At 46.0% G+C, this 24,377-nt stretch overlaps 2 protein-coding genes and 1 pseudogene across 4 annotated transcripts in view; 1 reads left to right on the top strand and 2 right to left on the bottom strand.

The window, feature by feature from the left end:
- The first annotated feature begins 4,464 nt into the window (after positions 1-4,464).
- On the top strand, positions 4,465-17,563 carry PLEKHB1 (pleckstrin homology domain containing B1). 2 transcript variants are annotated; one of them, XM_039848013.1, is made up of 8 exons: positions 4,465-4,616; positions 5,822-5,897; positions 7,034-7,186; positions 7,813-7,915; positions 9,008-9,047; positions 11,691-11,795; positions 15,580-15,679; positions 16,245-17,563. In XM_039848013.1, the coding sequence occupies exons 2-8, from the start codon at positions 5,861-5,863 to the stop codon at positions 16,379-16,381; spliced, it is 675 nt and encodes a 224-aa protein (XP_039703947.1). In that variant the 5' UTR covers positions 4,465-4,616; positions 5,822-5,860; the 3' UTR covers positions 16,382-17,563. The 2 variants fall into 2 exon arrangements, with proteins under 2 accessions (XP_039703947.1, XP_039703948.1); XM_039848014.1 differs by lacking the exon at positions 11,691-11,795 and having other exon boundaries at positions 4,466-4,616.
- Positions 17,564-21,178: 3,615 nt separating this feature from the next.
- On the bottom strand, positions 21,179-21,296 carry LOC120590667 (uncharacterized; annotated as a pseudogene).
- Positions 21,297-21,956: 660 nt separating this feature from the next.
- RAB6A (RAB6A, member RAS oncogene family) overlaps positions 21,957-24,377 on the bottom strand; it is a 59,773-nt gene continuing 57,352 nt past the window's right edge. For both annotated transcript variants that reach the window (XM_039848016.1, XM_039848015.1), the window contains exon 8: positions 21,957-24,244. In XM_039848016.1, coding sequence (XP_039703950.1) covers positions 24,180-24,244 — 65 coding nt within the window. In that variant the 3' untranslated portion in view covers positions 21,957-24,179. The remainder of the gene's footprint in view (positions 24,245-24,377) is intronic.

Consider the following 24,377-nt stretch of genomic DNA (forward strand, 5'->3'; position numbering starts at 1 on the left):
TGTAGGAAGATGAAAGAAACCTCTTTATCTCAAGACAAGTGATTGCAGATGTGAGACAAAAACATGGAAACAGTGATTAAATTTAAGCTTCTAGAAATGGATCCTGATGCATCTAATGATCCAGATGGAACATTTTTCAAGGAGCATTTGTACCACCCCCCATCTCTGGGCATGGGGTGTGTTTCTTCTGAGTTAGGAGAGTCTCAATGCCCCTCCCTTCAGATCTTCTCCTTGGCTGCCAGGTTTTCCTCCTGCATTCCCAAATCTGGCATTTCCAATAGATTCAAATGGAGAGTTTATGGCAAGAAGACGTCTCCTTCCTCCCTGTATTATGGTTCTCCAGAGAAAGAGAAGCAGTAAGCCATATATACATATAGAGAGATTTATCTCAAGAAATTGGCTTATGCAGTTGTGGGGGCTGAAACCTGTAGGGCAGGCCAGCAGGCTAGAAAATCTCAGGCAAGGCCTGAGACTATAGTTCACATACTATACAGTCTTCTTTCTCAGAGAAATTTAAGTTTTGCCCTTAAGGTCCTTCGACTAATTGAATGATTATCAAGAATAATCTCCTTTGCCTAAAGTCAACTGATTGTAGAGGTTAACCACATCTACAAAATACCTTCACAGCAACATCTGGATTAGCATTTAATTAAATAACTATGTACTACAGCCCAGCCAGGTTGACACATAAAACTAACTCCTTCTGCTCCAAGAAGACTGGACAAATCCTTCCGAGATGGCTTTCCACCAAGAGGCTGTTGTCCTCTTTATCCTCCATCATGGGCTGGGTTTTCTTCTGGATACTCACATCCAGAATGGGAATGGAAGTATATTACCTTCTAGGTTCACTGAGTCTCCACACAGCCCTTCTACTCAAACTTCTGAAACACTGAAAGGACCTTACACCATTTCATTTATTTTTCTTCAAAATTACTTTTTAGTTATCTAGAGTTTTTAGTTTAAAAAACTTTCTACAACTCAACAAGAAAAGAAACCAATTAATCCAACTTAAAAAATAGACAAAAGGTTAGAAGAAATATTTCTCCAAACAAGATATCTTGCTAAGAGGCACATGAAAAGATGCTCAACATCATTGGTCATTGGGGAAATGCAAATTCAAAACCACAATGAGAAGAATTTTCACCTACTAGGATTGCCATAATCAAAAAGATTGTCAAGGATGTGAAAAAATTAGAACTCTCATAGGTGGTTGGTGAAAATGTAAAGTGGTGTAGCCACTCTGGAAAATAGTTTGACAGTTCCTCAAAATGTTAAACATATAGTTACCATATGACCCAGTAATATCATACCCAAGAGAAATGAAACATATGTCCACAGCAAAACTGTATGCAAATGTTCAAAGCAACATTATTCACAATAGCTAAAAAGTAGAAATCATTCAAATGTCCATTAACTGATAAATGAATAAATAAAACATGGTATATCCACACAATGGAATAGAATTCATCAATAAAAAGAAGTGAAGTGTCGATACATGCTACATAATGAACCTTGAAAATATTATGTTAAGTGAAAAAAGCCAGTTACCAAAGGCCACAAAGTGCATGATTTCACTTACATGAAATGTCCAGAGGAGTAAATCTATACGGATGAAGTAGATTTGTGGTTACCAGGGGCTGGAAGGAAAGAGTATTGAAAATAACTGCTAAAAGGTATTGAGTTTCATTTTGGGGTGATGAAAACTTTCTGAAATTAGGTAGTAACGATGGTCGCACAACTCTGTGAATATATTAGAACACTGAACTGTACACTTTAAAAGAGTGGATTTTTGAGTATGTAAATTATACCTCACAAAAATTATTTTGAACTTTACATAAGTGGTTTTACTTTTGCTCAAATTGCATCGACAGAAATTTCAGAATTTTTAAACAAAAAGATAACATTAATTATTCTCATTATATATATGGTCTAGAAAATGTAACTGGTGCATTTTAATTTGATGAACCAGTCCACTATTTTTTAAATGATATATTATTATTTGTGAGCTGTTCATCCAACAGATACATTTGAATAGCAAAATATTTTTCTCTCTGTCTTGTAACCACAGTTACAAGAGAAACATGAAAGTTACTGTTGGCTTATTGGTCTCAAAAAATTTTAGTTGATTAAACAAAGACAATCTCGCAAAGCCAGAACTGCTGGAGCTGGGATTCCTGCTATTCTGTCAGCACCTCCCGCTTGTCAATCCACACTCTACCCGTTAACACAGCTCTGGAAATTAAAAACAATCTCAACGGTAATAATCAGGCTTCAGGAGTTTATGAACTCCCAGGAATTATATGTAAAATATGATGCGGGAGAGTCTACACCCTTTTTTAGGGTCTCAAAGAGGGTCATTGACCAACATTTTAGAGACATATGCCAGGTCGGGCTGCGCTTGGACTCCGTAGCAGCATCTGTCGTTTGAGTTTGCAGAGCAACCTTTCCCCCTTTTTCTTGTCAGCGATGGGAGGGTGTGTGTGTGTTGGGGGGGTGTCTTCCCCCTGAACTTCACACTGCTGCTGGAGAATCTTTCCTTTTCATCTGGTTGCTAAATCCAAAGAATGTGATCTAGGAGCTGTCTGCACCATTTCCCCAGCCCACTCCTCTGTGAAGAGGCCAAACAGCCCTTCACCGAAGAGAGCAGGGAGAGTTGGGGTAAGGAGCAGGATCCAGATACCTTGAGGCCAGCTCCACCCTTCCTTTCCTCCCTTCTTCCCTCCCTCCATCGCTTTCTTCCGTCCTTGTGTGCTGCTACAGGGGTGGAAAATTTAGCCTGGAGAAGGTAGGAGTGGGACATTCCAGGGATAGAAAGGCACAGGGGTGGAAAACGGCATGGTTTGAGAGACCTGGTTCTTGGGGCTGCACGCAGGGGATGAACTCAGTGGCTAATAGGATCGGCCATGGAGAATCCCTCAGCAAGGCACGCACTGCACGAAGGGCCGAAGCGCCAGGGAGGTTCGAGGTCAGGATTACAGAAAACCAGGAGCGAAAGAGGGAAGCTTAAAGGGCCAGGCTGCGCAGCCAGGACTAGGATGATGGCACTGTCCAGCGCCGCTGGAGAAAAAAATTTAGCCCCATCCTCAACCAAGGGAGATGGACCAGTCCCATCCCCCTACCCCGGGGAATTTTAGCGACGCAAAGCCGAGACCACCTCCAAACCACGGGTGACTTGTTATCCACAGTGAACTGAAGGTCAGAGGACAAGATCAATTGGGGAAGTTGGGGAAGGGACTGAAAAGAAAAGATGACTTTCTTTAGGATCCGTGTGCCCCATCTCCTCGCCTCCCCCTTCCAGCTCCCACTTGGTAGCACCTTCCTGATCTCCTTATCTCTAAGGCGCTCAGGGAAATGCCCCCCTGCAGCAGCCTTCTGGGAAATGCTGCCTTGGCCGCCCAGGAACCATGAGCCCTGCTGCCCCGGTAAGGAAGAAGTCTGTAGGACACGAGGAAGGGCCCAGGGCGGTGTGGGTGCCCTTTTCAAATAGGGGAAGGGACAGGTTCTCTGAATGACATCCTGGATTGGCTCGTAGGTGGGGGTTTGTGGGGCTGAGCTATTTAGGGAAATGATCCTGGATGGGCAGGCCAAGGCGGTAGATACAGAAACAGCCTTCTTTCCCTACTTAAGCCCCATTCAATCAATTTTTGAGTGTCCTAGAGGTACCTTTCCAACCCACAAATCTGAACACTCATCTCATCTTGAAATCCCCTCCCCAGGCTCTAGTCACTATGTCATAAGTCCAATCTCTTGAGCCTATCATCCAAGGCCTTTGTGTTATATCCTTGCTCCCCTGCAGCTTCATCACCTGCCACTCCCCATGCCCTCCCTACCCTACTTCCCAAACACACTGAAACGCTGGTCACTCTTTTGAACTTCCTCCTTCAGTGTGCATATGAGTCTCCTAGGTTTCCTACTCATCCTTCAAGACCTATTTATGTCTCCACTGGGAAGCCTTCCTGAACCTCTTGGGCAAAGTCAGACTCTTCTTTCCCATTGTTAAATCACACCCTGTGCTCTAATTGTGTGTTTACGTTGTCTCCTCCATCAGACTGGACGCTGGGGAAGGAAAGAGGAAGGGCCTTGTTGGATGCTTCTTTGTGTCCCCCACGGGCGCTCAGCGCAGTGCCAGGCACAAACTGAGTATTAAGAAAACATGGCCAAACTAGAGCCTGGCTTCTCCTTGCAACTTTACGTTTTTCTAGAAAATTAGTTCAGTATTCTTAGGAAAAATTATCTCATGATAAAAGAGTGAACAAATGCCTTGTGGTTAACAGCAAAATAAAATCGCAGGTGCGGCCTCTCACCTGTGCTCCGGGTCAGAACAGGGCTGCTACCCAGGAGTAGGCTTCGTACTGCCAGGCTCCAGTGCTGAGCTGCAGACTACACGTCCCAGAAGGCCTTGTGACAGTACCTCTCTCCACGCCCCGCCCCCTCCCAGAGGGGTGAGGCAGGGCCAGAGGGCGGGGCCCAGCGGCTGTGAGTCCCGGGACGCAGTCTGGGGAGTGAAAAGCCCCAGGCGCTCTGGGGCGCACAAAGCGCAGGCGCAGCGGGTTGGGTGGCAGCAGCATCAAGTAGCGGCCGTTTTGGCAGCAGCATCCCGCAACAGGTGTAGACAGGTGGGTGCATCACGGGGAGGCTGGAGAAGGAGTTTGCACCTGGCTCTCCTGTCTTACCTGTGTCAGGGTTTGAAGAGGGTGGGGAGAGGCAGGAGAAGCAGGGGCAAGGCCGTGCCTTCAAGCCCAGGTGTGGCAGCCCTTGCTACGCAGTAAGTGGGGGAGGGGCAGAGATACCTGCTCCCACGTAAGTTGCCCTCAGGAACAAAGGGAACCTGGATTCCAATCCAAGCTCATCACATACATGGACAAGTCACTTGCTATCGCTTAGAGTGTTTATCTGCAAAATAGGAGTTTAAAAGATCCTACCTATCTAACAGTTAGTTACAGCAGGGACAAGGTAAAGTGGTATGTACAGTGGCTAGTATACTTTGCTGCACATTGAATCACCTGGGGATCTTTAAAGACTATCAGTACTTGCCTCCTGCCCCCAGGCGTTCTGATTTAACTGTTAATGGGGTATGTATGACCTGCATTTGGGGAGTTTTAAAAACTCCTACTGGTGTAATGGTTAGAAGCCAAGACTGCTGGGTGTGAATCCTGGCTCCGCTGCTTACTAATCGAGTGGGTCTGAGCAAGTGACAGGGCTTCTCCAGGCCCCAGTTTTCCGGGAGTAACAAGGATTGTTGTGAGTCTTCAATGAGATAATAGACAAAAGCACTAAGTGTACCTGGCATAGTGCTTAATCTATCACAGCTGCTACTGAACCATTATTTTACACACTTTGTAAATGGCCCAGGTGGGGTTCAAATGTGAGGGAGTCTTTTCTTATAAAGGTCCCTCATTTATTGCCATGATTCTAATCTGTGCTGCAAGTATTTCAGAATTCTAGGGTCTCTAACATTTTACGAGTTGCTCCCTCCAGCCTCTACCTGCCTCACAGACACACTTCTACAGATCTAGAAACAGAAGCCAGGAAGAAGGGGCTTGGCCAAGGTTATGGAGCTGAGATTGGAATCCAGGCTTCTGACCCCCACTCCCATCCCAGCACATGGGTGGCTGCCCTGCTGATCCCACAGGACAGTGCAGCCATTATCTGCTTAGAGCAGAGAATGGGGAGGAGAAAGGCAGGTTTGCTTTGTTTACTAACACTCCCTTAAATGTTTCCTCAGTGGCTCCCCTGGGAAGGGTGGGGCTCGGGGCTTCTCTCTGGGGAGCTGCTCTGGAGCTACTGATGCAGCCTGTGTGTCCTGTGGCTCTTCTGACAGGTCCCGCCTGACTCCATCCTGGAAAGTCCTTTTGAAGAAATGGCCCTGGTGAGGGGTGGCTGGCTGTGGAGACAGAGTGAGTGACCCTGGGTCCAGCCCTTGTCTGTATTGCACCTTGTCCAGGAGTGAAGGAAGTAGCTATGACAGTGAACCCTTCTCCCAAGAAACCAAGCCCTTTTTATCCTCCCTTCCTTTGTCCATCTCTTTCCTGTGCCTGAAATGTCCTTCCCATTACTGATTACTTGGTAAGCTTCTACTCTTCTTCAAAGTCCAGCTCAGATGTCCCCTTCTGTGAGTAACCTTCTCTGACTTTTCCTCTAGCCTCCACCCCAGCTCCTGCTGTAGCACCAAACTGGATTAGAGGCTCCCTTCTCCGTTCCCAGTGCCTCATCCATATCCTTGTTATAGCATCAATCTCCTTATAATATAACTGTCTTTACCTGTGCATCTCACCACCCCCAACCCCATACAGGCCCCAGACTGGGAGCTCTTCAAGGGCAGGGACTGGGTTTGATCCTCTGTGTGTCCACAGCACCCAAGCCCAAGACTGGCCACAGAACAAGGCTCAACAAATTTTAAAAATGCCTGCTTTGGAATCCATAAGGCTCTAAGAAGCTTTCTTATGTCTTTGCCCTTTCTGTTAAGATTTCCAATCGCAAAATGTGTGAAGCTAGGGCTCAGCTTCCAGACCTACCTCTGAACAGAGTCATGATCTGAACAACAGCTTTCCTGGGCTAGTAGCCCCTCACCCTCACCCCCACCCCCGCCCCACACCATGACCTATTCTCAGTTTATTCAGTTCAGCAAGCGCCGAGCCCAGGTCCAGCTGCAGCCCCCAAGTCTTGTGGAAGACACAGACACTACACAAATGACAGTCACATGAGTCAGAGATAAGAGCTAAGATGGAGACTCAGGGTAGGCAGAGGTCTTTACCCTTGAAGAGAACTGGGATTTGACCTTGGAAGCCCCCAAGGAAATAATCAGGTCATTCGCTTACCATTCGACACATTTATAGAGGCCCTACTATGTGTTAGGGAGGCAATGAGTGAGCAAGACAGAAAGAGGACCTGCCATCATTTCAGGGGATAGACGAAGAAGGATGGTTACAACACTGGGGCCCTGGGAGTGGGGGACTCCGGAAGCCCATCCAGGGCTCCTGCTCCCAGTAGGCTATGCGATCAGCCTTCCTGGCGGGTCTGGATTTTCACACAGGCTCTATCCTCCGCCGCTGGAAGCGGAACTGGTTCGCCCTGTGGTTGGATGGGACCCTGGGCTACTACCACGACGAGACTGCACAGGACGAGGAGGACCGCGTGCTTATCCGCTTCAATGTTCGCAACATAAAGATTGGCCAAGAATGCCAAGGTGAGAAGAAGCCCTTTCCTCTCTGGCCCTGTGACTATGAGCATGGCTCTCCCAGTACGTCTGTCTGAGAACACCCACATTGAAAGGTTCTTTGCAACTTTCAGAGAGCTTCCACAGACATTGCTTCTGGGCCTCTATCAACTCCAATTCATGTGGGTATGAATTAAGAAATCAGTTCTTTACTGAGTTCCTACCCTGTGCTGGGCCCGGGCCCTATGCGGGGTCACAGAGGTGAGTCAGACACGCAGTTCCTGCCCTCCAGACATGCAGTTCTTGCCCTCCAAGTGCTAGGAACTGGGTAAAGATGAAAGGAAGTAAGGAAGTGCAGAGAGGTTAAGTGACTCGCCCAGAGTCACATCAAATCTTCTCAACTGAGCCTCGGGTTACAATTATAACAGGGTTACTGAGAGTTAGATGTACCTAACTAAGGGAGCAGGCAATGTGGAAGGGTTGAAAAGCTGTAAAGAGTAGAACAGGATCCCAAAGAAAGTGTGTGAGATCACAGGAGGTTGGTAAAGGCCGATAAACAGGACCCAGAGAAGTCAGTTTCTTTTCTTGTTCCTGGTGCACTGCGGGTACCTGGGGCTTGTGTCCTGTGCAGACCCCTTATCTGAGTCTCCCTTTAGATGTACAGCCCCCAGAAGGCCGGAGCCGAGATGGCCTGCTGACCGTGACCCTACGGGAGGGCTCCCGCCTGCATCTGTGTGCAGAGACCCAGGATGATGCTATGTGAGTCTCTCACAGGAGAGGATGGGATGGGATCTTTGGGAATGTGACCACATGCCTCCTCCTCACTGGGCCTTCTGGTTCCTTGAGGTTAAGAAGAGAGCACAGGAGCCAGTCAGTTTGGTGGAGCTGCCCAGAGTGGATTTGATGGCTCATAGCGATTGGTATGGTACTCAGTAAACTCCTCACACGGTCTGTGATGAACTCAGGCCTGTTGGAGGAGGAGTACGCACACCTGCCTCAGGTGTGTGGCCCCTGATCATCCAGAGTTGAGTACTTATCAGCCTCACTTGGGGGTGACATAAAGGAACAGAGCCCTATGGCATTCTCAGTGGACCCTCCTTCTCACTCCTTTTGAGAAGATACCCTAGTGGGCAACCGATCTAAGGAGTAGACCCTGACCTGCCTAACAGAGGCATCCCGGCATGCAGTGGGGGCACCCCAATGTCAGATGCAAATCTACACTGCGAGGCCGAGTGTCTTACTCAGGCACCAGCTGCTCGCTCACATTCTTTCCCTTCCTACCCTCTGGCGGAGGCTCAGCTGGCTTTTGCGTTGTAGGAGAGTGAAAGAGATGGAGTGTGTGGGAGTGGGGCAAGCTGAGCTCTGGGTAGACAAAGCACAGAGCCGTCTTGTCCACCCCAGCCAGGCGCCATGGCAACCAACAAAGGCCCAATTGTCCAGTGTCCACTGGGCCTTTCCAGGGCTCTGGGGTCAGAACTTTGGGGAACTGTTTGTAGATTTGGGATGTGGATGGGGCCTACAGCTAGAGAACCAGCCCAGGCATGTCAGAATCTGAAGGCCCCTAAGAGACACCCCCAAGCCCAGCTGTCTATTGTCTAGATGGGGGAAACTGGACCTTTTACAGGGTAAGGACTATGGACTAAGAATGAATTAGGAGGTCCCAGTTCAACTGAGGGCTCTAGCCATGGACTGGGGCAGGGGAGGGGGTCACCTTTGTATACTCAAAGAGATCTCCTCCTTCACAAGAGACTGGGGCTAGAGACTGGGTGGGAGAGGAATGTCTAAAATGCAGGGGCCCATCCCTCTTCTCTCGAACTCCCTCCTCATGGTCTGGTGGGGTTTGCTTTGCAGAGCATGGAAGACGGCGCTGTTGGAGGCGAACTCCACCCCGGTGAGCCCCCATTCCCCCCCTTTCTCCTCCCCACCCCTACCTGCCATGGAATCATGGGTGACGCAGACTCGGTCTCTGCCTGCCAGGAGTTCTCAGTTCCCACATATGTGAGTAAATAGACTTGTACAGACTTAGATACCCTGAGACTAAAGTGGAAAAGGACAGAAGATAGCTCGCTGGTGTTTGGAAAAGGGAGAGAGAAGCCTCCAAGAAGGCTTGTTGAAGGGAATGGCATGTGAGCTGGGGGAAAGGAATGGTCTTTTATCGAGCAACTATTATGTGCCAGGTGTGGTGCAGGTGCAATTCCAGCTGCTCACAATACTCCTGTGAGACTGGGATTATTGTTCCCTCTTTGCAGATTATACAACTGAGCTTAATTCATGCACACCACAAATATTTACTGACTTCCTACTATGTGCCAGGCACTGTTCCAAAGGCATAGAGGTGAACTAGAGAGATGCGGGCCCTGCCCTCTGAGACTCAGCCTAATGGGGAACCAGACATGAAGCAACTAATTACACAGTTAATGATTCCATTGCAATGGTGGTATTGCTCTGACAGAGACATGCAGTGTACATTCAGTGTGCAACCACCTTGGTGGCCTGATCCAGGTGGGAATTCATACAAGGCTTAAAATAAGACCTGAAGGATAAACAAATAGACTGGGTGAAAGGGTTGGGTGAATGGAACGGCTTTCTAGGGTGAGGGAACTACATGTGCAAAGGCCCTGGGAAAGGTAAAGACTTTGGCAAATTGAGGAACAGAAGGAAGGCTAGGGTGGCTGGAGCTCAGGGAGTAATAGGGCAGTGAGGAAGGAAGTTGGCAGGGCCAGGCATTATGGGCTGTGTTAAAGATGTCAGTTCCTGCTAAGAAAATGGGGAAGTCATTGAAAGTTTTTAAGCAGAGAGATAGCATGAACAGATCAGACCAGATTTGTATTTTTCAAAAGATAGTCTGGCTTGTAGGAAGGGAATGAATTATAAAAGGTAAAAGTAGATGCCCAGAGACCAGTTGGAAGGCTGGGACAGTGTCCAGGTGACTGACTGGAGATCTGGATTAAGGCATCGCTGGTAGAGACAAGCTGATGAGGATAAGATATATTTAGGAGATAGAGTCAACAGATTCCGTGCTTGCTCTTTCTATCTGTGGTACAGTGGAGCCCTTCTCATCTAGAGAGAAAGTCCTCTGGGAAGTCACAGGGAGGACTGGGGTGCATCTAGAAACCCCCTTGGGCATCTACTTGCTGAGGACTGTGCATGGTGCTGAGCACCTGGCATCGGTTATAGCATGTAATCTTCCAACAACCCTGGTAGAGGTTGACGTTTTTAGTCTCATTTTACAGATAGGGAAGCTGAGGTTCAGAAAAGAAGTAATTTGTCCAAAGTTTCATAGTCTTAAGTCAGTGGGAGAGCCTCTATTGGAACCTAGGTCAGTGTGAGATTTTGAAGGGAGGGCATTATCTGCAGAAGGAACTGTATGAGCAGAGGCAAGGACGTGATACATGCACATGTGTGTGTGCACATGTGTGTGTCTAAGGGCCAGGAGTCTGGTCTGGCTGGAGGGTAATGCATGGAGGGAAGGAAATGGGAGAGATAACCTCTGAGGAGCCATGTCATATAGGGCCTTGAAGTCCAATTGAAAGAACTGAACTTTATCCCAAGGGTTATGGGGAAGAGTAAAAGGCATTAAGCAGGAGGGCTGTGGTCAGACTTTGGAGAGCAGACTCAGGCTTCTGAGTGGAAGCTGGAGAGGAACCTGGGAGTGAGGAAGTGGCGAGGGGTAGTCAGCAGGGTAGAGAGACTTCCATTTGGGCTAACCTGGCTCTGAGCTCCAAATCCCCTTTATACAGGGCAGATCAGTCCCACCCAAGAGAGGTAGAAGGAAGGAGGCGAGGGCTGACCGTTCTGTACTCTGTGACTCTATGAAGCTGCCTTATCCCTTCCCTGCCTGTCTACTTTCCTGCTGCTCGGCTTACCACGTCTCTCCGCTCTCTGACCCACCACTCCACCTCCCCCTGCTCCACACACACTCACACACATGCACACTCGCTCTGGACCCAGGGCTTGCTTGAGCAGGGTGTGTTTGCGCCTCTGTCTATCTGTCTCTGAGTGTCCATACCTGTGTGTGAACCTCTCTCTATCCTATGCCTTCTAGGCATGACCTGTACTTTGTCCTTCCACATCCTTCAGGCTTTTACCCCACTGAGGGAGAAGGCTCTAGGAGGAGCCCCTGACCCAAGCTGTTCCAAGGAACACAGGGCTGGGGGTCAGCCAGGAGCAAGGCTGGTGGGGGTCAGTGAAGGGGGCAGGTGGGTGGGAGGGCAGATCAGAGCTGTTCTGTCTTCCCTGGAGGCTGGGAGCCTCAGCAGCCTGAAACAGGTAAAGATGGGCTAATTCTAGAGAGACACTGCTAACACTTCTTCTCTGTGTAACTTTGGCTAAGTCACCCGCCCCCGTCCCCGCACCCCGGGAAGCCTCACCCCATTATCATGGGCTAAGGAGGACGAGGACAGTCCAGTCCCATCCCCTGCCCAGCTGGCAGAGGACTCCAGTAGGCTTGTTAAGAGCTCTGAGTCTCTCCAGACGTAGAGGGCCTCTGACACCTTCCTCCCTCCCCCTTCTTGGGTTTCTGTGGCTTGAGCAGGCCCCAGCCGGAGCCACCGTCCCTCCCAGGAGCCGCCGGGTTTGCCCCAAGGTCAGGTGTGTGACCAGCTCGTGGAGCCCCTGTAAGGTTGAGAGGCGGATCTGGGTAAGTGCTGGCTCAGCCCTCCCTGCCTCCATTCTGGCCACCAGGATGTGCCTCCAAGACTGGGCCTAGTCACATCCCTTCCCTGCTCACAAATATTCCATGGCTCCCCATCACCCATGGGACACCAACCAGTCCTGCTTTCAAGGCCTTGGCCTACCATAGGCTTCTCATCCCCTGAGCTCCAACTGTTCTGCTATACCCTCTGTCTTAGCTGCTCTAGACCTTTTCCCTCTTCTCAGTGTTTGCACATGCCATTCTCTCTGCTGCAAAGACCCTTAGTTTCTATATTCGCCTGACAAACTGATGCTTACCCTCTAAGATCCACCTCAAAGGCTGCTACCTCCTCAGGGAAGACTTCCCAGACCTCCAGGCATTGTCACATCCTCCCACAGCCCACTGCACTAATACTTTGTACTATCTTCATTCTGCTTGGTTTCAAATCTACTTATTTCTGTCTCTATTCTCTCATGACTCCTGGAACTTCCTCCAAGGCAAGGACCAGGTCTGATCAGCTCTGTCCCTATGGAGCCTGGCACAGTGCTGGGTATACAGCAGGAGATCGATGAGTACTTAGTGATGAGGAGAGTCTCTTTTGACTCTTCTTATTCCTAGTGCATGAGGGTCAGACACAAGGAGACCTCAGGCAATGTTCACTGAATGAACAAATGAGTGAATGAATAAAGGAAGCAGTGAAAAACTTTTGTTACGACATTACTACTGCATATTATTATTTAGTCCCTGTCTGATTACCTGCTTCCCACCCTGCCCCAATGTTTCTGGAAAGCAGGATTTGAGGATAAATCCTCTCTGTCCCCAGTGCCCAGCCTGGCACGGGGTGGGTGCACTGCAGGGCTTGCCTTAGAGTACCTGTGCTCTTATGACCAACTGTGAGCTCCTTTTCTAGCACAGTGGTGCTCAGTGTGGCTGTGCATTAGAATCGCTTAAGGACCTCAAAAAAAAACAGCAAATGTTCAGATCCTACCTCTGGATGTTTTACTCTTGTAGGTCTGGGGTAGGGCCTTGGAAATCTGTGGTTTAAAATTTTTCTCCTGCTAATTCTGATGTGCAAGAACCACCAAGCCCAGAAATGCTAGGACCACCCAGTTTCTTAGATGTAGCTCTGCTGGATTCTCACTAGGCCTTAGGAATGGGCAGTATAGGAAACCCAACTTACAAATGATAAAACTGAAACTCTGAGAGGTCATAACTTGACCAGGGTCACTTAATTCATCAGTGGCAGGGCTGGAAATCCCAGCCCAGCATTCTGAGACATCCCCCATAACCGAACTAGTTTGTTTAAAGTTGGGATTCCTAAAAATAGGACTTAAAAGGCTATACACCTTTTAAATCTTGTAATAAATACATAACAGCTTTTTTGAGGAAAGGGATCTATTTACATGTGACCTCCTGATTGCATGACCCTGTCCCCAGTCTCAAAGGGGGCTGGGCCTATGGAGAGGGAGAGGATCAGGGATCAAGGCCTTTAGTTCTGTCTATGAGGTCTCTAGGGGATACCCTTCCCCGTTGCCAGGTGACCCACATGATTTTACCTTTGGGCCTCTCAGGCCTGGAGGGTAGAAACAGGTGTGTCTCACAGGGATATGAGGTGGTGTTTTCCATTCTCTCCAGAGCCTGACAGAGACACTGGCTCACTGAGCAGCTGCAGAGCAGCGTAGGCTCTGGATCTCAACTTCTCTACCAGTAAAATTTGGCATCTGAGTGCTTAGATCTCCCTACTCCCTTCTAGGCTTAGAGCTCAGATCCTGGCCACCCACCAGAAGCCCTATCAGATCACCCTTGGGGAAGGAGCACAATGAGGGAAGTCACTTGAGACTGAGCATTGTTTGTCTGAGCCTCCATTGCTCTGGGACTGGTCATTGTCTCTAACTTGACATTGGATTTAGAGTTGGATGACTTCACTTTCAGGCTGGCCCTCTATTTGATTCACTTGTGATAAATTCAATACATTAAGCACCTACTATGTTCTATTCAGGCCTGATTAGACCCAGTCCCTGCCCTTGGTGGTGGTAATGGGGGTATCTCCAAGTCTGATGAGAGAGATACTCATGGGTACACAAACAATGTCACTACAGTGATTGGTGCTGTGCTGTGCTAAGGGAAGTCTAAGGGCAATGGGTGCCCAGATGGGACCCCAACAGAACCTGAGGTTCAGGAAGAGTGATACTTGAGTTAAATCTGAAAGACAAGTTAGGTGGTTGAATAAAAAAAGTTAAGAAAGGCATCCTCATCAAATGGCATGGAGATTTGAAATGATGAGGTGTGCTTGGAGAACTTCCCTTTACAGCCAAACTTTTTGAAAGAGATGTCATAACATGTTGGTTACATCCCTTACCTCTCAACCATTTTCACCGCCCCACAGGCTGGCTTCTTCCCCCAATCGCTCCTCTGAAGAGTGTTTTTTCAAGGTCACCCATAGCTTCCAAGTCACTAAAATCATTATCTTGTTCTCTTGGCACTGGCCAAGAGGATGGACAGAAGAGCATATTTAGAAGATAAAATCATGAGACCTGGTGACTGTGATGTGGAAGACGAATGTGTGAAGACAAGGGTGCCAACCTGATGTCTTGGTCTGAGTGCATGATGGTGGAATTTAGAGAAAAGCATTTACAGAAGATCAGGTTTGGGGTAATGGAAAGATAATGAAATCATTCTGAGACGGGTGGTGTTTAAGACACTTGTACTTCTAAGGGGAGTTGGATCATTCAGGTGTGAAGCCCAGTCAGAGAGAGATATGGGGTGGAAGGGGGCTAAGGAGAAGGAGCCAGGAGAGAAGGGGATCCTACCCCGTCAATAGTTCTGCTCCCCTGTGGGTAAAATGAGGGGCTTGGATTAGGAGCTTTCATTTAATTCAGCATATATGTATTGGTTCTTGTTAATCACTAGGCCCTGCTTGTGACACAAATGAATCAGAGTCCCTGCCTATAGGTAGCTCGCATTTGGGGTGCAGGTAGGAAAGGCCAAGTGGAAGGATAGGAACAAGAGGCACAAGCATAGCCCAATGAGAACTCAGGAAGAAAGATCCTTTCTGAGCTCAGAAGGGCTTCCTGAAGTAGGTAGTTTTTGAGTTAGGCTTTGAGGGGTTGATAAAAATCTAATAGGGGAATGAAAGGGTCAGGGAGTGCATTCTTCCCTCCCAGAGAGAACACTGACCATTCTTCTTTGAGCCTCCATCCCCAACTCTGTGGTAATGTGGAGATGATAATGCTCGTGTAAGGAACAGAGGAGGTAACATGTGAACACTTCCCTCAGGACCTGGTACATGGTAGATGCTCGATAATACTTTAATTATTTCACTTTCTTACCCTACCTTTCCCTTCCTTCCTGCCCAATCCATTTTTATTTCCTGGGCCTGAGACTTGGTCAGGTCTCCATCTCCATGGCTAGAAGAGTAGAGAAATCCATTGGGTTTCTTCAAGTGGAACCACTGGAGAGGTGCTAGCAAATATTAGACTACCTATGAAGGGAAGGGAAGTTGGGAGCCATGGAGAGTTTTTGATCAGGGGAGTGCTAGGTAGGAGGCCAGGGCAGGAAAATGGCATCACTGGGAGCTGGTTATAAGGGCTGAAGCTTTAGAGGACAAGGACCATGGACCTTGTGGAGAGGCAGGGCCTTTCTTCAGGACCTTGCTGTTCCCTGGGGACCCATTTCTAAACTTGGGGAGGCATCTCCGTGGGCCCAGTGTGACTTGAGCTGGGTGTGGTGGGTAAGGGATCGAACCTGGGCCAGGGAGTTCCAGGGCAGCTAACCCAGCGGGGCTCCCCAGGTGCGTGTCTACAGCCCGTACCAGGACTTCTATGAGGTGGTGTCACCCAACGCACACGAGGCTACATATGTCCGCAGCTACTACGGACCGCCCTATGCAGGTAAATCTTGGGCCCATACCACCCTTTCCAGATCCAGCACCAGGCCCACCCATGGTCCATCAGTCGGGACCAGGCCCCATCCTTTTAGAGACCACGGATTTTCCCAGCAGGACCCTCCACAAGGGTCTCCCCAATGCCGAGACTCGACTAGCTCTTGCACCAGAGCCCCTCCCCATTCCAGAGCTGACCTCACCTCTCAGGCTGGCTGGCCCTTTTTCTCAGGCTACTCATTAATACCAGTTCCTGAGCGGGTAGCGACCCCTGGTGGCTAAAGCGGGAATGGGCGCCTCCTCCGGGTTCCAGGTGTGGTCTGGAGGTTCTTAAGAGATCCCGGGGTTTTCTAGCCTTTCCACTCTAGTGCAAGGCCCTGGAACATCCGTAGCAGATCCAACGCCTGGAAGCCGTGGGGACGGGAAGCACGTCCTTCACGCGTTAAGGCCTCAGTTTCTCCGACTGGGGAACGGGAATGTGGGCTCAGGGCCTCACCTTGGTTTGAGCTGAAGTCAAGCGGGAGGAGGGGAATGAAGATAGCTCTGCTTCCTCAAGTCCCCGGCTCTCTCCGCAGGCCCCGGCGTGACGCACGTGATAGTGCGAGAAGATCCCTGCTACAGCGCGGGCGCCCCGCTGGCCATGGGCATGCTCGCAGGGGCCGCCACTGGTGCGGCGCTTGGCTCGCTCATGTGGTCGCCCTGCTGGTTCTGAGCCCTAAGACTTGGCGCGTGGACCCTGCGCATAGAACAGACCCCTTTTTCTCCTTGATCGCTACCCTCCAACATTCAAGCCCTGCCCAACTTTTGCACCTTCTTCTCCATTAGCTCCTTCTGAGCTTGGATTATACCTCCTTCTCACCCTCACTCCCAACATTGCAAGCTATCATCCCAGGCACAAATGCAACTCAAAATCCTTGTATGTACCGTCAGACAGCCCAGGTATCCATCATAGACATACATAGATATGTTTCCCTCAAACACATCAGGACACAGAAAACACAACTCATGTGGCTTCAAGTTCTCAAGGTGCTGGAGACACATGATTTAGGTTCTTCCCTCAGGTGGCTCCAGGCCTGGTGGGGAAGAGTAAACTCTTGACAAGGTGGAGTTGTCAATCCTTTGGCAGTATGAGGGCACAGTGAGAAAGGTAGGTTAGGAGTAAGATTGCTGGCCGGAGTGCAGAGCCCTAAACATCATGGTACGTCCAAGGAATTAAAGGGGAGTTCACTTGGGCTGGGGTGGAGGCAGGGGTCAGATCATGGTGCCCCTCCAGGCTAAGAAGCTTGCTGGATAAGAGGTAGATGAGTTTTTTTGGAGGGCAGTTTCATGATTGCATGTATAATGAATATTTTGCTGTTTTGTTAATACTGACCCAAACTCAAAACATTCCCTGAGTTTAGCCCATCCTTCCCACTACCAGCCTACGGATCCCCTATTCCTTCAGTGGTCAGAAATCACCTAATTCCCATGTCAGGGTGCCTGGGGCAGCAACTGAGCTGAACCTGGGGTCCCCTTAATTAGGGGGATGAGATGTTTGGGACTCTAGGATGGTGCCTCCACCTGGAAATGCACTTCTGCTCCCCAGAAGCTGGGTACTCTGTCCATAGCTGTGGCCATCACCATGTCAGGCTCTGTCTTTTCCTTCACTCTGGGGGAGATGGGTTTTTACTCCTGGGGCTCAATCTACTTTTGTCTCAGCCCAGGAGGCCCCACATAGCCTCCCTGCAGGCCCAGCAGTCTCTCCATTTGGTCTCTTTCTAGTCTCCTCCCCCATACTGTCCCAGTCACCATAGAAATGCAAACATCCCTGCCAGAATAGCCTGCTAAAGTTCCCCTGTAGATAGGGGCTCCAGTGACCCTGTTACAGAGACTAATAAAGGTGTGATTGGCTCTGGCCCTGGCTCTGGCTTTGTTTGTTCTCCCTGGTCCCTGGTACATCTCCATGACTCAGCTCCTTCTAGTGCCTTTCCTGGTATAGAGAGGAGTGTGGATTCTGAGGTCAAGTAGAACTGGTGACAGCATATGAGCTGAGCAATTGAGGCAAATCACTTAACCTTTACGGATCTTGCTTTTCCCACCCATAAGATAGCAGGCTGAAGTTGGCCCTCCGCAAGGGCTCGAGAGAGAAGCTGTATCAGGGTCTCTGTCATCTGAGCTGATGGGTGATCTGTACCCTGCCTGCTGAGAGTTGTGTGGTGTTGGGGTCTTTTCCAGTAGGTTCCCATACTTCTAGAGGTGAGTCAGTGAGTTGGTTCCAGAGATCAGGTGGCCAGGGAAGGAAACATACCATTTTGCATTAGGCCTTTTGAGGTTGCAAGTGAAACCCTCTGCTCAAACTGACTTAAGCTAAAGGGAAAACATTGGGCCATATAACTGAGAAGTCTAGAAACTATTTGGTCCAGGACTCAAACAGTGTCACTTAAGACTGCTTTGTTTCCATCTTTATAGCTACTGCACTGGTTCATTCAGGGCTGCAGTGATTATTCAGCAGCTCCAGGCTCTTGGGTTCAAGTCAAGCCAAGAGAGCTTCTCCCTAATGGTGTGAATAAAAGTCCTGGGACTGATGGACATTAGCCCAAATTGGGTCCTATGGCCATCCCTGAATCTAAGGTGATCTGGAAAAGATTGTCTAAAAGAGGGCTTAGAGCAGGATGAAAAGAAGTGAGCTGGGTGGCAAAAACATAAATGTCCACCTCAATCATATTCTGAGACACCAACTTAGGAGACAAACAATACTTCAATGAGGTAGGGGACGAACATGATGCAGTGGGAGCTCTGAGGAGGAGGTATCCAACTCTACCAAGGGGACTGGGGAAAGCTTTGGGAGAGGAAGTGGAAATTTAGGGTGAATCTTGTAGGATGAATAGGAGTTTGCCAAGTAGAGAAGGGAAGGAGAGCTTTCCACATAGAACAAATGGAAGAGGTGGCATGAGCAAAGGCCTTAGAACACTGATGTCACAGTGGGATTGCACAGTGAGAAGGGGTGGTGAAAGCGGCTAGGTTATAGAGAACATCCCACAGCTGGGTTAAGGGATCTTTTCTTTGTGCCCATACAGCCTCAGGGTTACCATTTATCATGGTCCCAATGACTCCATGTTTCTTTGCTCTCACCCCAAAGAACAGGGCAAGAGGGATGTAAACGGACATTCCAAATGCAGTTTGCTTAAAAATTTCTCCACTAATAGTGGATTGAAGCATGAATTTTTAATCTCTCAGCTGTCCAATAGACAATTATAAAATTTACACACCCAAATAAGTAAATAAAATTCATGCACCTACATTAAATGTCAATCCTCACAAACAACACAGTCAAATCTGTGGTGCCCCCTGGACCACATCTGGCTCACACACTATTTTGTTTGGTCAGTATGGTGTTTTTACAAAGTTTTGAGTTAATGTGATACCACTACACACCCACCTAAAATGGCTAAAGGTTTTAAGTGACATTAAGTTCTGATGTAGAATTGGAAATCTCATAAGAGTGTTAACTGGTATAACTGTTGGAAACTGATCCAAAAACAAAAACATAGGCATACCTCATAACCCATCAATTTTACTCCTAGGGTACGTACAACAAAAATAGGTACATATGTTCACCAAAAAATAAGTCATAGAAGCACTGGAAAAACTCAAAGTCTAGAGTAGATAGACACAATGGTATATTCCATTCACAAAATGGAATACTATTCAAAGTGAATTATCCATAAGTATATGCAGAAATATGGGTGAATCAAAAAAAAATAGCAAGGATGATTCAAATTGAGAGACATGCAACTCTTCCCTTCACTTTAACACATGAGGACATTGCAGGGTTATTAACTTGTCTAATTTCAATATTGTTGTGTCTCAAGGAATAGGGAGGCCCAAGAAGAGGGAGAGAGATGGGGGAATGGCCAGTCAGTGGAGCAGTCTGAACATACGTTTATTATTTGCCATCTTATATCAGCATGGTTTGTGGTGCCCCAAAACAATTCCAATAGTAACATCAATACCACTGATCCCATGAAGAAGTACAAATTAGTAGTTACAAAACAGTCACAGGGAATATAGGTGATAATATTGTAATGGCTATGTATAGTGCCAGATGGGTACTAGAGTAAGTGGGGGGATCACTTCATAACTTATATAAATGCCTAACCACTGTGCTGTATACCTAAAACTAATTTTTAAAAAATAGTAAAATAAAAAAAGGGGGAAAAAGTCACTAATCAGAAGAGCACCATAACAAAATGAAAAAGTTTGAAATATTGCAAAGAATTACCGAGATGTGATAGAGATACAAAGTGAGCAAATGCTATTTGAAAAAATGGCACTGATAAGACTTGCTTGATGCGAGGTTGCCACAAAACTTCAATTTGTAAAAACACAGTATCTGTGCAGCACAGTAAAATGAGGTATGCCTGTACAAAGCTACAGTAATCAAAACCATGTGGTAATGACATAGGAACAGACAACTCAGAAATAAACTCCCACATATATGGTCAATTGCTTTTCAACAAGGGTGCCAAGACAATTCAATGGGGGAAAGAACAGTCTTTTCAACAAATGTTGCTGGGAAAACTAGATATCCACATGCAGAAGAATGAAGTTGGACCTTTACCTTACACCAGATAACAAGAGGCGAAAATCTTTGTGACACTGGATTTGGCAACGATTGCTTGGATATGACACCCAAAGCAGAGGCAAAAATAGAAAAAGATAATTGGCCCTGATCAAAATTTAAAACTTTTGTGCATCAAAGGACACTGTTAAGAGTGAAAAGACAACCCACAGAATGCGAGGAAATGTTTGTAAATCTATGTATCTACTAAAGGATTAATATCTAGAATACATATCAAACTATAACTCAACAATAAAATAAAGAACCCAACTTAAAAATGGGCAAAGGACATTGAACAGACATTTCTCCAGATATACAAATGGCCAGTAAGCAAGATGTTCAACATCATCAGTCATTAGTGAAATGTAAAAATCAAAACCACAATGAGATACATGCCACTACACATCCATTAGGATGGCAATTATTAAAAAATCAGAACATAAAGAGTGTTGATGAGGATATGGAAAAACTGGAACCCTCATACATTGCTAGTGGGAATGTGAAATGGTACAGCAGTTTGGCATGTCTTCAAGTTAAACAGAGAACTATCACATGACTTAGAAATTCTACTCCTAGGTATGTACCAAAAAAACTGAAATCAGTAATTCAAGCAGATACTTGTCCACCAATGTTCACAGCAGCATAACTTAAAATAGCTAAAAGGTGGAAGCACCCCATGTGTCTATCAACAGATGAATGGGTAAACAAAATGTGGTATATATATATATACATACATACATACACACACAATGAAATATTATTCAGTCATAAAAAGGAATGAAATTGATACATGATACAAAATGGATGAACACTGAAAACATGCTAAAAGAAGCCTTTAAACCCAGTTTAGGAAGATGCAGTTCTTGCAGAAGGCACTCTCCCTAAATTTTTCTTTTTTTTTTTTTAAAACACCTATAGCACCAGTATTCCTAGGTGGTCTCCCATCCAAGTACTAACCAGGCCTGACTCTGCTTAGCTTCTGCAATCAGACGAGATTGGGCACGTTCAGAGTGGCATGGCCGTAGACCCTAAATGATGTTTTGAAAGGAAAAGGTAGAATATATAAAAGGCCTAAGACAGGCAGATCATTTCATCAACTCTTCACTTATCAGGGGTTTTATACTATCCTAATATTACTACCCATATAGACACTTGCACCAGTGTCTGGCCTGTGGCTTCAGTTTCTATAGTAAGGGGTACAGCTATGGTTCGTCCCAATGCAGGGACTGGCCTTTTTATCTGTAAAGGCCTAGATAGTAAATATTTTTAGCTTTTTGGGATGTAAGATCTATCACAACTATTAAACTCTGCCTTTGTAGTGAGAAAGTATGGCAAAGTTCCAATAAAACAATTTAAAAAACAGGTAGCAGGCTGGATTTGGTGGAAAGATAGTAGTTTGCCATCCTGTACCAAAGCAAAGGTGGGGTTAGGAGTAAGGAGGCAAAGGTAGAAGTTAAAACTACTTTTCTTAATACAGGTTATTATTGCTTCCACCAGTGACTGTTTTTCAGGTTGCAGCCACTCTCCTTCACCCTTAACAGTTAAAAGGCTCTTCTGACTCCCCAGGCATTTCTCACTTCTGTTGTTTTATTATTTTTCTGGATTTTATGTTCACCTTTATATAGTTCTAGAGAGGAAATAAGAAGCACACACTAATTTACCATCTTGGCAGGAATAGGAAACCAAGTCAATAATTGTTTTCTTTTATTTATATTTTTGAGAGTAAAACTGTGTTTATTAAAAAAAATCTGGTCTATGAACACACTTCACTGCTTCAGTTGAAGAACCCCAAGCAAATAAACATACCAATATTAAAAGCAGCATAACTGGTTACTGTCTTAAAGATACATAAAAAGAATCAAATGCTACAGGATAGGAAGGTAATCACCCCCCACCTCAGAAATCACAACTTCTTCCAAATAAAGAGTATAACCCATCTGCCATATTGAATTGATATTTATTTCAAGACATGCCATGTCAAAATAAAACAAAAGAGTCAACCCTTGCCTTTAACAGTAATATTGCATTATAAAAGCACTTTACAACTCCATCCCATCTGTGAGTTACTGGTATGTGGGCTAATGATTATCTGAAAGCATATCTCTATTCTGATCCATAATCCAAGTGCTCTCTGAATATTACAAGGTGACAGTAAGTAGGAAGTGGGGGAGGAAGAGGTTAGAGGAGGGGAATAAGGTTCTCCCAGTTAAGGGTTTTTGTTGCAATGAGGGGATGAGGAAGTATGAAGATATTTTTGTTATCTTTTCATCTTTACACTGTGTTAAGTAATGCTTACAACATAACTTCAGCAGGCTTTTCCTGAACTGTTAACTCATAAATTTTCTTCCTGCAAACAATGTATTTACAAATGTGTTTAACTTACACAGCAATCTCACAATAACTAGTAAAGATTAAAATGGTGCACTCCTAGTATATTTGTTTGCAGTGTTTTAAGGGAAATACATATTGCCATGGTGATGAAGCTCTAAATATATTGAACAAAACATCTAAAAATTGAAAGTAGTTTAAAAAAAGGCAAAGAAATAAATATCACCAAAAAGATTAACTGTAGCTTAAATATAAAACTAAATCACTAGTTAATTAACCAAACTATACAGATCTAATAAAAAGCAAACCAGCCTGAAAGACCCAACATTTAAAAAAAGCTAGAAAATAAGGCATAAATCTGCATAATATTTTTATTTCCATTCTCTCCTTTTCCTCTTCTAAGTACGCTTTTTCAGATCTGCCTCTAGGGGCTCTATAGGAAACTTGCCGTTTTCAATTTGACCGCAAATATCCTGAGCAAAATATTTGCTATTTTGTCAATTTGACCGCAAATATCCTGAGCAAAATATTTGCTATTTTGTTGAGGACTCTTAAGCTTGAGAGATCATTGTTTCTACTGGTTATAGTTCTAATCAGGTGCCAAATTTAAATTCTTCCACTGGGGGGGAAAAAATTTTTTTCCACTGGTTCTTAAAGGAATTTGATTTCTATAGTGCCTTGCCTGCATAGCATTAAAAAAAATAAATAAATAAGAGAAGTCTATTGCTTAAAAATGTTTTTCTTTTTTAACAGATTATCCTGACAATTTTAAAATCTTGGGGGAAAGAGTTCATTAGAAGAAATAATAACAACTTGTTCTGAAGCACTTTTACTTTTCTCTCCCAGAGTCTAACATATGAAAGGGTTGTTTGGTCAGAAATACATTTTGTGTTCATTTACTTGTAAGTACTATGTTCATTAGGACTCATTTTAAAGATGCACCAAAACATTTTTCTTATTCAAGCACTGATTACCATGATAGTTGAGTTTTGACCTCAAATAATGTCTAATTTTAATATCAGTGCTCAAGAATAATATTGGATATCTTAACAGAAGGCCTAGAACAAGTGGGATCACTAAAATTGAAGGACAACTCCAATGGGTTTGGCCTGATTGCTGCTTTGCCACCTCTTGTTTTGAGGGAGGAAAAGTAACAATAAGGAATGCGGTAAGAGAGAGGTGATAAAAGCAGGGAGAGATCAAGTCGGTAGGCAAGTGCTAATATGAACAACTGTTCCTTAACCAAGCCACATACTGTTGAGATTTCCATCATTCTGAAGTGCATTACCATAACATTAAAAAGGAAAAAAAAGTTAAGAATATGTACCTAATTTTCAAAGTTACCACTGGAATTATGCTGGAATCGTTTGGCTTTTTGTAAAATATAAATAATGAAGACACTGACTTTTTTGTGCTTGTGAAGCTAATAGATCATCTCCACGAGACAGGCAGCAATGAAGAATTGCAATACGTTATTACTGACGGGAAAAGGTTTAAGCCAATATTCACACTGCAGTCAATGAAAGTGTAAGGGGGCCAAAGCAGTGAGCTTCTGGAGGAAAGCTAAAGATGCCATGAGGGATTAGCAGGAACAGCCTCCTTCGCTAACTGGTTGCTCCTGAGGCTTTTCCAGTTTTATGTCAATCACTGAAACAAAAGTTAAGGAGCTATAAACGGGAGAGTACAATTCCAATTCTATTTAACACTGACATCTATAGCAAGCCCCTTCCATTCTTATTTGGCTTCAGAGACTACACAGCCACTATTTCTATATAGCTAG

The sequence above is a fragment of the Pteropus medius genome, unplaced genomic scaffold (genome assembly GCF_902729225.1).
Source record: "Pteropus medius unplaced genomic scaffold, Ma_sr-lr_union100, whole genome shotgun sequence".
In the NCBI taxonomy this organism is placed as follows: domain Eukaryota; kingdom Metazoa; phylum Chordata; class Mammalia; order Chiroptera; family Pteropodidae; genus Pteropus; species Pteropus medius.